This window comes from Littorina saxatilis, linkage group LG3 (genome assembly GCF_037325665.1).
Source record: "Littorina saxatilis isolate snail1 linkage group LG3, US_GU_Lsax_2.0, whole genome shotgun sequence".
Classification (NCBI taxonomy): Eukaryota; Metazoa; Mollusca; class Gastropoda; order Littorinimorpha; family Littorinidae; genus Littorina; species Littorina saxatilis.
Genome location: NC_090247.1, coordinates 63,944,424 through 63,956,138, shown reverse-complemented (window position 1 = coordinate 63,956,138; position 11,715 = coordinate 63,944,424). Strand labels below are relative to the sequence as shown.

Below are 11,715 nucleotides of genomic sequence, written 5' to 3'. Positions count from 1 at the left end.
ATACAAACACTTAATACAGACGCACAGAATATAGATAGTAAAATTGACAAGGTTATTGTTTCTTACAGACGTACATAATGTAAATAGTAATAAGGAAAAGGGTTATGGTTTTGTATACACACTCAAAAATGGGAAAAACAATATAGTGTGGACATTGCAGCATAGTTGCAATAATGCATTGCATATAAACATCCAAAACAACTAATAACAAAATGGAGGAAAAAAAATGTGGGGAGGAATTGTCCCAATCATTTGCATGTATATCATTATCAATACATACACATAAAGAACAAATCAAAATACAAACATAACTTGACTAAATGTAAAAAGCACTAAAATATCAGACATGAAAAGTGTTCTATTTACCCATTAAAGGCATATGTACGCGCTCCCGTGTTTACAAAGTGTAGTTTGCCCATAATCGATGTCAAACGCACCATAAGACCATATAATGACGATATGTCACCATGCGCGGACCATAATACATGCATTACAGCTTGTTCTAGCCTCTGAAAAAGTGAGGATGTCAACAAAGCCGCGGTGTTAGCTCCCTTGCATCAACGTTACATGTGTTGCCAAATCTATAAATAGGACGATCCAGATCAAAATGAAAATTAACATATCTCAACATTGAAGGGGTCCTAGACCACAATATTTTGCAGGGAACTTAATTTAGCATGTCTCCAGCTGTTGGTAAAGCAATTAGCGTGTATAGTCATCGAGTACATATGCCTTTAAGCGGGAATGAAACTGGCGCCTATTCTCCCTGGAGAGAGAGAGAGAGAGAGAGAGAGAGAGAGAGAGAGAGAGAGAGAGAGAGAGAGAGAGAGAGAGAGAGAGAGAGAGAGAGAGAGAGAGGAGATCAATTTGGTGACAGAGTACATTTTTGATTACCTATGAGTGATTCTTCGGAATTTAACCAGATTGTTCTCCTTCTCCAGAATGTATAATAGCAGCAAAGACATTTAAAGGCACAGTAAGCCTCCCGTAAACCATCACAGAGATCCCCGAGCGTCTACATACAGTACAAGCATACTTCCATTTGAACGCTCACCGATCGGGAACATCCTGGCTGCTTTCTGTCGAGCGTGAGAAATTGTCAAATAATTTATTTTCGTGGACTTGCTCCTCTACAACAATTGCGCCTCGTTTTGGTGCTGGACGGCTGTTATGAATATTGATACCAGAAATCACGCCCGGACAGTAAGCCTCCCGTAACCCATCACAGATACTGTCAGGCCTGTACACACAGTACAAACACCCTTCCCTTTAAACGCTCACCAAACGGGAACATCCTAGGTGCCCTACGTAAAGAGCGAGCAATTTTTAAAGAATTAATTTTGCAGATTGTCTCGAACACTTTTTGGACCCATATCGGCTTTTGTCTCATATTTATCAACCGCGGCCTTTGGCCTCCCTGCTCGATAAAGATGAAACAAAAGACGATATGCTCCTCTCGGACCAACAAAAAAGCTGGTCTGTAAACAAGGCACCAAACATCTTATGTTGTCATCATTTTCACGAGTTTTCATTCACAAACACCTGGGAAATAAATCTCATGTTCCAATATCTCGAGGTGGTGAATGGGTTTGAGCTTTCAGGTGAAACGTGGATTGTCAAAGTAAAAGCCAATCAGGCTGATTGTTTGATTTGTGGAACCATCGCGGCTTTGGATTTGTGTTTCCGAGGACAACGATTGTAAGCATTCACTCTCAAAGACCCAATCAATGTTGATAATTACCGCGGCGACTCATGGTCAATTTGCAACTTATCTCTGTAATCGCAAAATCCGCAACGAAAAGTCATAAACACTTAATAGAAAAGAAATATGCTCAACACTTACTGAACCTACAGGTATGATCGCAGCTCTGTACATTTTCAGGCTGGAAGAAAAGCGTCAACAAGCTACGTTTGACGTCACATACAACTTTGATGTGTTATCTCGTGCTACTGTGACGATGCTTTGTGGCCCGGAGTTGGATTCTAAAAATTCGTCTCCCTGTGGGTTATTGTGCATTTTGTTGCACAACCAAAATGATGACAAAAACGATGTTTGGTGGCTTGTTGTCAGACCAGCATTTTGTTGTTGGTCCTCGGGGAGCATATCGCCTTTTGTCTCATATTTATCAACCGCGGCCTTTGGCCTTGGTCGATAAAGATGAAACAAAAGACGATATGGTCCCCTTGGACCAACAAAAAAGGTCTGTCAACAAACCACCAAACATCTTATAATGTCCGATGATCACGCAAATTAGCCAGGGTGTTATTTTGTTCGTGTGTGCGTCCAAGTCGATGCTTTTATCTCATGTAAAAACAATTCTAGACAGATCCGCGATGGTATTGATGGTCGTTTCCACAGGGAAGCAAGTACCTGTACATTTCCACACAAAAGAGCAGGCTGTGTGATAGACGGTTACGTGCTGTTTTATTTTTTTAAACGAACGACATAAACAGCGTATGTTTATCATAAAATCGTGTTAATATTCTTGTGCAAACTACCACATCCATTACATTAATTCAGGGTCGGAAAACATGAATTCGTTGATGTTATGATAATTATGCAATATTAATGTCTTTTTACATTTAGTCAAGTTTTGACTAAATGTTTTAACATAGAGGGGGGAATCGAGACGAGAGTCGTGGTGTGTGTGTGTGTGTGTGTGTGTGTGTGTGTGTGTGTGTGTGTGTGTGTGTGTGTGTGTGTCTGTCTGTCTGTGCGTGTGTGTGTGTGTGTAGAGCGATTCAGAGTAAACTACTGGACTGATCTTTATGAAATTTTACATGAGAGTTCCTGGGTATGATATCCCCAGACATTTTTTTTATTTTTTTCGATAAATGTCTTTTATAACGTCATATCCGGGTTTTGTAAAAGTTGAGGCGGCACTGTCACACCCTCAATTTTCAATCAAATTGATTGACATTTTGGCCAAGCAATCTTCGACGAAGGTTGGACTTCGGTATTGCATTTCAGCATGGAGGCTTACAAATTAATTAATGACTTTGGTCATTAAAAATCTAAAAATTGTAATTAAAATTATTTTTTTTAATAAAACGATCCAAAATTACTTTTATTTTATTCTGCATTATGTTCTGATTCCAAAAACATATAAATATGTTAAATTTGGATTTAAAACAAGCTCTGAAAATTAAAAATATAAAAATTAGGATTAAAATTATATTTCCAAAATCGTTTTAAAAACTATTTCATCTTATTCCTTGTCGGTTCCTGATTCCATAAACATATAGATATGATATGTTTGGATTAAAAACACGCTCAGAAAGTTAAAACGAAGAGAGGTACAGTATAGCGTGCTATGAACCACAGCGCAACCGCTACCGCGCCAAACAGGCTCGTCACTTTCACTGCCTTTTGCACTATAGCGGCGGACTACGTTCAGTTTCATTCTGTGAGTTCCACAGCTTGACTAAATGTAGTAATTTCGCCTTACGCGACTTGTTTTTCTTTTTTGTTTTTGCGTTATGGAGCTTTTCCGTCACTGCAAATACTGGCATGAATGTTATCGTTGTTGTCATTTAACGATAGCTTATAGTAGTTCTGGTGTCGTCAGCGACGCTGCCATTATTGGTGTTGTTGTTGTTGTCGTCGTCGCTGTTATTGTTGCGATACAGCTATTGTTGTGTACACGTCTGAGGTTTTGTTGACACATTCACATTGATGTTGTTTTGCGTCGTTTTACTTCTTTTCTTTATTCTCATTTTCGCACGGATTCGCGTGTGTGTGCATGTGGGTGTATTTGAGTGTGTGTGAGTGTGTGAATGTGGTGTGTGTGTGTGTGTGTGTGTGTGTGTGTGTGTGTGTGTGTGTGTGTGTGTGTGTGTGTGTGTGTGTGTGTGTGTGTGTTAAATCGTATAACGTAAAACACAAATCTAACAAACCTAGATCGACACATACATAATTATGTTATTTTTCTTTTAGTCAAAATACATTTAACCCAGATCTCAACAATCATGGTTTCATCTCGACCGCTCGATCTATGACAAATATCACAATGTTGATCAAAACCCCGAATAATGCCTATTGTGAACATAAGTAGGGAGCTGTCAGCTAAATGGTAAGCAAATCACATATCTACACTGCACAGCGTAATTAAGGGCAGGTGGGCCAGTGCACTATGTTTTTTTATTTGAATGTTTTATTTTGTTTGAATGTTATTTTATGAAAGAAATGAATAAACAATGACAAATGTTAGTCATTTTATTTTTATTTTGGGTTGCTGGTTTTTGTTTTACGCGACAAAAACAGTCAAATACATACACAAGTGGAGTACAGGGGGGATATGATATTTCAGCAGATATGATTGTCACACTTTTAATTATTGTTATATTTTATCTTTCTGGGTATGCTCTAGGGGATTACGAAGCAGACTTTGATTATTATATTTATATTTGGAGTTAGGGACATTTCTTTGTTACAACCGTCAAACGTTAGGGTAACCCCTGCAAATTTATTTTTTGAAATAGTCTGGTTATGACTGTAATACATAGGCAACAAAAATCCTTTCGTAATCCCTCAGAATGTTATATTCTGGACAAACTGCACAAAAAGTTATTGCTCTAGCTAAATTACAGCCAGAAAAATCGCAACCCCCAAGATGCAACTGCCGCAAAAATGGCTGACATGAGAAAAACGACGTTGAAGATAGAACTATTCAAATATTGTCTTCATTGACACATACATATGACACTTTTCACAAAAACACACACACATGCATTTTAGGTATGTTATGGAACCATTATCTGCCAAAATATAAAAAAAAGGTTTTTGAACAATTTGATCACTTTCCTGACACCTGTTACAAAGCTGATACGACAGGTGAGATATACATCTGGCTGCCCTTGTTGTTAGTGTCAAAGCAAGTAAGTGAACATCTGGACGACATTTTGAGAAAGAGAACCTCAGTTTGAAAGGAGGCTAAAACAATTTTTGTGTGTAAAGTTTGACAGGGAAAGTACGAAGAAAAGACAGACAGACAGACGGACAAGCTAGCAGGTAGAAAATGAAGAGTAAGGAAAACACGAGACAAAAAAACCCGGGGAGTAGCAAAGAACGGAAGGCGAAAATGTAAGAAAGAAAGAAAATGTCTTGTTATTCTTACAAGAGCAGTTTCTTGAAAATTGAAGGCTTAAATTGCAGTGGATTGTGAGCTGTGAATTTACAACGTTAAAGTTCAACATTACCACAAAAAGTTCCAGACGGTACACAGATTAATTAGCTTCTTTCCATTTTTGTTTTTGTGTTAAAGAAGCCAGTCAGACAACCAGACAAACCGAAAGAATTACCAGAAAACAAACAGTCAAACTACACTTACCAAAGTGACGACGAAACATGCATCCTTCATCCTCACCGTCCGACAAACACCCCTAACACTTTGACAGTGGTGAAAGGAACAGCTATGTGTGTACGTACGTGTGTGTGTGTGTGTGTGTCAATCGCGACAGAAGACGGACAAATGTATACTCAGTTCAAGGTTTGGTCCGCCCACTAAAACACTCCTCAGGAGGTTGATGCCATTTATACCATCCTGTGCATACATACGGCACTGCACCCTACGGTGAAAAGAAAAGAAAAGTTTAAAGATGCTGTGTCTGAGTGTTTGACATAACTCGCTGGCTAGAATGAGGTTAGAATATATCGTTTTATAAGCACATTTCCGAAATAACCAAATGTTCGGGTAGTGGCTGAATGTAAGGCATGCGTGCGGTGTTTTTACATTTAGTCAAGTTTTGACTAAATGTTTTAACGTAGAGGGGGGAATCGAGACGAGGGTCGTGATGGTGTGTGTGTGTGTGTGTGTGTGTGTGTGTGTGTGTGTGTGTGTGTGTGTGTGTGTGTGTGTGTAGAGCGATTCAAAGTAAACTACTGGACCGATCTTTATGAAATTTTACATGAGAGTTCCTGGGTATGATATCCCCAGAACTATTTTTCATTTTTTGTATAAATGTCTTTGATGACGTCATATCCGGCTTTTCGTGAAAGTTGAGGCGGCACTGTCACGCTCTCATTTTTCAATCAAATTGGTTGAAATTTTGGTCAAGTAATCTTCAACGAAGGCCGGACTTCGGTATTGCATTTCAGCTTGGAGGTTTAAAATTTAATTAATGAGTTTGCTCATTAAAGTTGTCATTAAAATCGATTTTTTGCAAACAGATTTAAAATTGATTGCATCGTATTCTTCATCACATTCTGAATCTAAAAATATGTACATATGTCATGTTTACTCTTAAAATGTGATCACAACTAACGAAAATAGAATAATTAGTCTTACGATTAAAATGTAAGAAATCGATCCAAAAATGATGTCATCTTATTCGTGATCATTTCCTGATTCCAAAAACATATAGATATGATAGGTTGTATTCAAAACAAACTCAGAAAGTTAACAAGAATACAGAAAAGCGCGCTTTCCTGCTTAGCACAATACGCTACCGCGCTAATCTGGCGTGTCAATATCACTACGTTTTGCACGTGGAAGGTGAGCGATTTCCTTCACGCGAGGATTGACGAAGCTGTACTGTCTTTGTGAATAAATACAGTGCGTTCAGTTTCATCCCGTGAGTTCGACAGCTTGACTAAATGTAGTAATTTCGCCTTACGCGACTTGTTTTTACTCTGAACAAAAGAAGAATAAAATCTCAATCATATACCTAAATATCCAAATTACAGCAAGTTCGTTAAGCCTTTGTTTCTCCTCCACTATTAATGAATGAGAACGTGTGACGTGACAAGAGAAGCAGATCAATTATAGCCTAAGTCTAATTGGTGGGTTTTTCCTTGTGCCTTTGGTCCTCCGTTTCATGGGATTAACCATTTGATCAATACCGGCAGGGACTGTGATTTATATGGGACAATAACCAGTCAAACAGGGGCCACTGTTTATCCCAACCATCACAAATGATAACGAGCGTTAACAGCCATTTTGTTTCTCGTGCAAAACGCCAAATATCGACATATTAACGTGTCAGCCGGTGTAGTGTACAGCTTTTTCTTTCTTAATACATTTAGTCAAGTTTTCACTAAATGTTTTAACATGGAGGGGGAATCGAGACGAGGGTCGTGGTGTATGTGTGTATGTGCGTGTGTGTGTGTGTGTGTGTGTGTGTGTGTGTGTGTGTGTGTGTGTGTGTGTGTGTGTAGTGTGTGTGTGTGTGTGTGTGTGTGTGTGTGTGTGTGTGTGTGTGTAGAGCGATTCAGAGTAAACTACTGGACCGATCTTTATGAAATTTTACATGAGAGTTTCTGGGTATGATATCCCCAGCCATTTTTTTCTTTTTTTCGATAATTTTCTTTGATGACGTCATATCCGCCTTTTTGTAAAAGTTGAGGCGGCACTGTCACACCCTCATTTTTCAATCAAATTGATTGACATTTTTGTAAAGTAATCTTCGACGAAGGCCGGACTTTGGTATTGCATTTCAGCTTGGTGGCTAAAAATTTAATTAATGACTTTGGTCATTAAAAATCTGAAAATTGTAATTAAAAAAGTTTTTTTATAAAACGATCCAAAATTACGTTTACCTTATTCTTCATCATTGTCTGATTCCAAAAACATATAAATATGTTATATTCGGATTAAACACAAGCTATGTAAATCAAAAATATAAAAATTATGATCAAAATTAAATTTCCGAAATCGATTTAGAAACAATTTCATCTTATTCCTTGTCGGTTTCTGATTCCAAAAACATATAGATATGATATGTTTGGATTAAAAACACGCTCAGAAAGTTAAAACGAAGAGAGGTACAGAAAAGCGTGCTATCCTTCTCAGCGCAACTACTACCCCGCTCTTCTTGTCAATTTCACTGCCTTTTGCCACGAGCGGTGGACTGACGATGCTACGAGTATACGGTCTTGCTGAAAAATTGCAGTGCGTTCAGTTTCATTCTGTGAGTTCGACAGCTTGACTAAATGTTGTATTTTTGCCTTACGCGACTTGTTTAAAAGGGTTTTTTTGTTTGTTGTTGTTGTTGTTGTTGTTGTTGTTGTTGTTGTTGTTGTTGTTTGATATTATTTTGCGGTATTCGGCGGTAAGTTTCATATTTATAAATATTACTCTGCATCTGAGTGATACACACTCACACAAACAAACATAATTATGCGCGCAATCACACAAATATATACACAGAGTGAAAGTAATACAGGATCAACATATTTATTTTTGATTTGAATACATCCGTGCGTGAACTAATTGCCACATGCGTGCACGGTAATTGTTGCCTATTTATACATTCAGGAGCTATTGCGTAGTGCGTATTGTAATTCTCAAACTTAAATTTGTAAAACTCATTAAAAGTTTCAGTCAACACACACACACACACACACACACACACACACACACACACACACACACACACACACACACACACACACACACACACACACACACATCCATACATAGTCAGTCATAGTCAGAAAAAGAGGAAAGGAGCTGGAATGCGTAATAGTCAGGTCGTCATTTCCTGATTTTGACCTTAACCCCTCAAAAAATACCTCGGAGAATGTTTTGACTGTTTTGAACTCTGTGATGTCTGTAGGTTACAGATCCGACGGATGACACTCTGTCATCCTTGGGCATTTTGATGTATTCAAGATGGCGGACAAGATGGATTCCGGACTGCAAAATAGTCGAAACTGCATGCTATAAACTAGCAGAACTGTATTTATTTATGTTTTCCGGGAGATAAAACGGGAGTTAATATGCATAACAACAGTTACATGATTAGCAGACACTATAACCCGAAAGGCTGGTCTGTTGGGGGACCGTTAAAACTGGTTAACGGAGCAGGATGATATAGTTTTAGCAATATAAGCTACTCACAAAAAGTTAAGGATCACTTGCACACAAATTCATAACTTTCCAAATAAGAAAGCCAATGCGTTGGCATTTGGCAAGCGTTTAATTCAATGCTTTAGTGATAACGATACAACATTTCCTTCAATTTTGAGCAATCGTTTGGTCTGTACATTTTATCAAAGTGTGTACGTATCGAAATTTAATTTCCCAAAGTCGTTGAAACCACAAGACATGGCATTCAGATGCTCCCAAAAGTTCAGTAATGCGTGTAACCGCCCTGGCTGTTCTGGCACTCGATGCAGCGAGTCCTCATAGAGTTCACCAGGGTGGTGAAGATCCTCTGTGGAAGCGCCTGCCACTCAGCCTGCAGCATCTGGTAGAGGTGCTGGACAACCCTGGGTGGGGGGAGGTTGCTCCTCACTTTGCGATCCAACTCATCCCAGAGGTTCTCAATCGGGTTGAGATCGGGACTGCATGCTGGCCACTCCATTCTCCAGACTGCTGCAGGAAGTCGTTGACCACCCTTGCCCTGTGGGGGCGAGCGTTGTCATCCTGGTGGACAGCCTGCGGTCCCATCTTCTGCAGTGTAGGCACAGCCAGCGGTCGAAGGATCTCATCCCGGTATCGGAGGCCAGTCAGGTTACCCTGTCCATGAAACAAGGGTGTTCTGTGGTGAAGGCTGAAGGCCCCCCAGACCATTACAGAACCTCCACCAAAGGCCACCTTTTTTTGGACAGTGGTGTCAATGTAGCGTTCCCCTTGGCGCCTCCAGACCCTCAGTCGGTCGTCGTTGTGGTTCAGGGTGAAGCGTGATTCATCACTGAACAGGACCTGGGACCATTGCTGACGTGTCCACCTCACGTGACGTCTTCAGAAGACGCGGCGTGCTGCCCTATGGGCTGGAGTTAAGCGTGGCCGTACAGCTGGGCGACGAAAACGGAGGTTAAACCCATGAAGGCGATTCCGTATGGTCTGCTGGCTGATGTTGATGTTAGTAGCCACCCTCCGCTGCCTTCGAATAATGCTGGAAGAGGCTGTTTTTGTTTGCAAGGGTAGTCGTTCAATGAGACGATCTTCACGTGGAGTTGTCTTCTTTGGTCGCCCAGGTCTGCGTCTTTCCTGGACCCTCCCAGTGACTGTGAAACGTTGAATCAGTCTGACAATGACCGAGATGGACACGTGAAGTCGCCTGGCCACTTCTCGCTTGGGGACACCATCTTGGAACCATGCAACAGCTCGTCCCCTCTCAAACTCGTTCAATTTTCGTCGTGGAGGCATTGTCAGATAATGCCTTATACTGGTGGTATGTCTTCTCAAAAAGCCAAGCAAGTGACAGCATCTCACACATAAACAGCAGTGCTTGCTCATGCATAATGGTTTTTCCATGTGGCTTGTGCAATGTGTTCGGGATGAACGGTCCAAAACAAGGTCCTTTTTCGCAAGTTTCCGCTTTTTCTTTTGCTACCAAGCTCAGTAGTAGAAAATCCCGTGCAATTTTCCCACTAACACAACATCGCCCACTTACAGCTGAACAAGAATTCATAACACTTTGGTTTGACTGAGAAATAAATAACAGTAGCGAACTGATTTTATTGAGCACCTGTTTTCTCATAGTGATCCTTAACTTTTTGTGAGTAGTGTATTTTGTTCAGTTACAGCTAATGGTTTAAGCTTATATGTGTTGTGGGCTTTGATTACTGTTGCACTTCGCTTGACCTTCATCGCATTTCAAGGTCATATGAATGTCAAATGTTCATTCAAATGATAAAGGATTATACTATTTTTGAAGATAAAATGACGAAATGTGTTCATCTTCTTAAAACTTGCCATGAATAAAAACGTTCACCAACACTGAAGGTCACATGTTTTCAAGGTCAAACAATTTCAAGGTCATATATTTTAATGTCTGTAAAACCATCACTTAGCACGTGCATCACTACAAAGATCACTGTCAAGAAGACGAAGCTGAGATTGTGTGGCCATGTAACAAGAACAGGCGGGCTCTCCAAGACCATCTTACAGGGTATGGTGCGCTGAAAGAGAAGATAGAGAAGACAAATGAACAGAGGGACAGATATCATTACAGAGTGGATTGGGAAATGTTTTGCAACTTCCCAAAAATTGCTCACAGCCGCCAGAGGTGAAGTGAAGTCGTTGAAGTGACCCTACCATCCTGATGGGTTCCAGAATCAATGAGTGACTTGGTCGGTGAGCAAGCAGATAACAACTTAATCCTGGAAAAGTGGCTGTAATACCCACAATAACTTAAAGTTATCTTGTGCTCTTTTTTTTTAAGAAGATCTAGTCAGGTGAGGAATGTATACATCAGACGAAAGGCCTTGTAAGGTGTCACAGCGCCAAGCGATTCGGCATATGAAATCCCTTTTGACACCATATACACAGTGTTGTGTCAGTTAGTGACGCCCCGAGGAGGTGTATTAGGCGTCAGGTCAAGAGGCTAAACCTGATGTACCATGTCTCACATACAAAAGACCTCTATCTCATAACGTAAAGGTCATGGCGACGAACCAGGGATACTGGTTAGTATGCACTTTACCTCGCCGATGACCACACAGGATGATGTGTAGTTTACCACTCCAGATGACCAGGCGGGATGACCACGCTGGTTTACCACACACGATGACATGGTCATGCAGTGAGTTTCCAGTTTGAGGGCAGCCACCATCGATCCTTTTTTCAATTGCCGAAATGGTAGCGGATGACTATGCCTGATGACCAATAAATGACAACGCCCGATGATTACGCAGGATGTCATGTAGATTACCAGTACGGGTGACCGGTGAGAATTGCCGGTGCGGATGACCAGTGTGGATGACCTGTGCAGATGACCATGAAGGATGACCAGTGCAGATGACCAGTGCGGATTACCGGTGCGGAT

General features: G+C 40.4%; 1 protein-coding gene across 4 annotated transcripts in view; it reads right to left on the bottom strand.

The window, feature by feature from the left end:
* The window catches only part of LOC138962926 (papilin-like), a 92,372-nt gene extending 86,859 nt beyond the window's left edge, over positions 1-5,513 (bottom strand). For 3 of the 4 annotated variants that reach the window (XM_070334883.1, XM_070334884.1, XM_070334886.1), the window contains exon 1: positions 5,331-5,512. In XM_070334883.1, coding sequence (XP_070190984.1) covers positions 5,331-5,360 — 30 coding nt within the window. In that variant the 5' untranslated portion in view covers positions 5,361-5,512. Of the gene's footprint in view, positions 1-5,330 lie in introns of all 4 variants that reach the window. The other variant, XM_070334885.1, reaches the window with a different exon arrangement.
* Between the last annotated feature and the right edge of the window lie 6,202 nt (positions 5,514-11,715).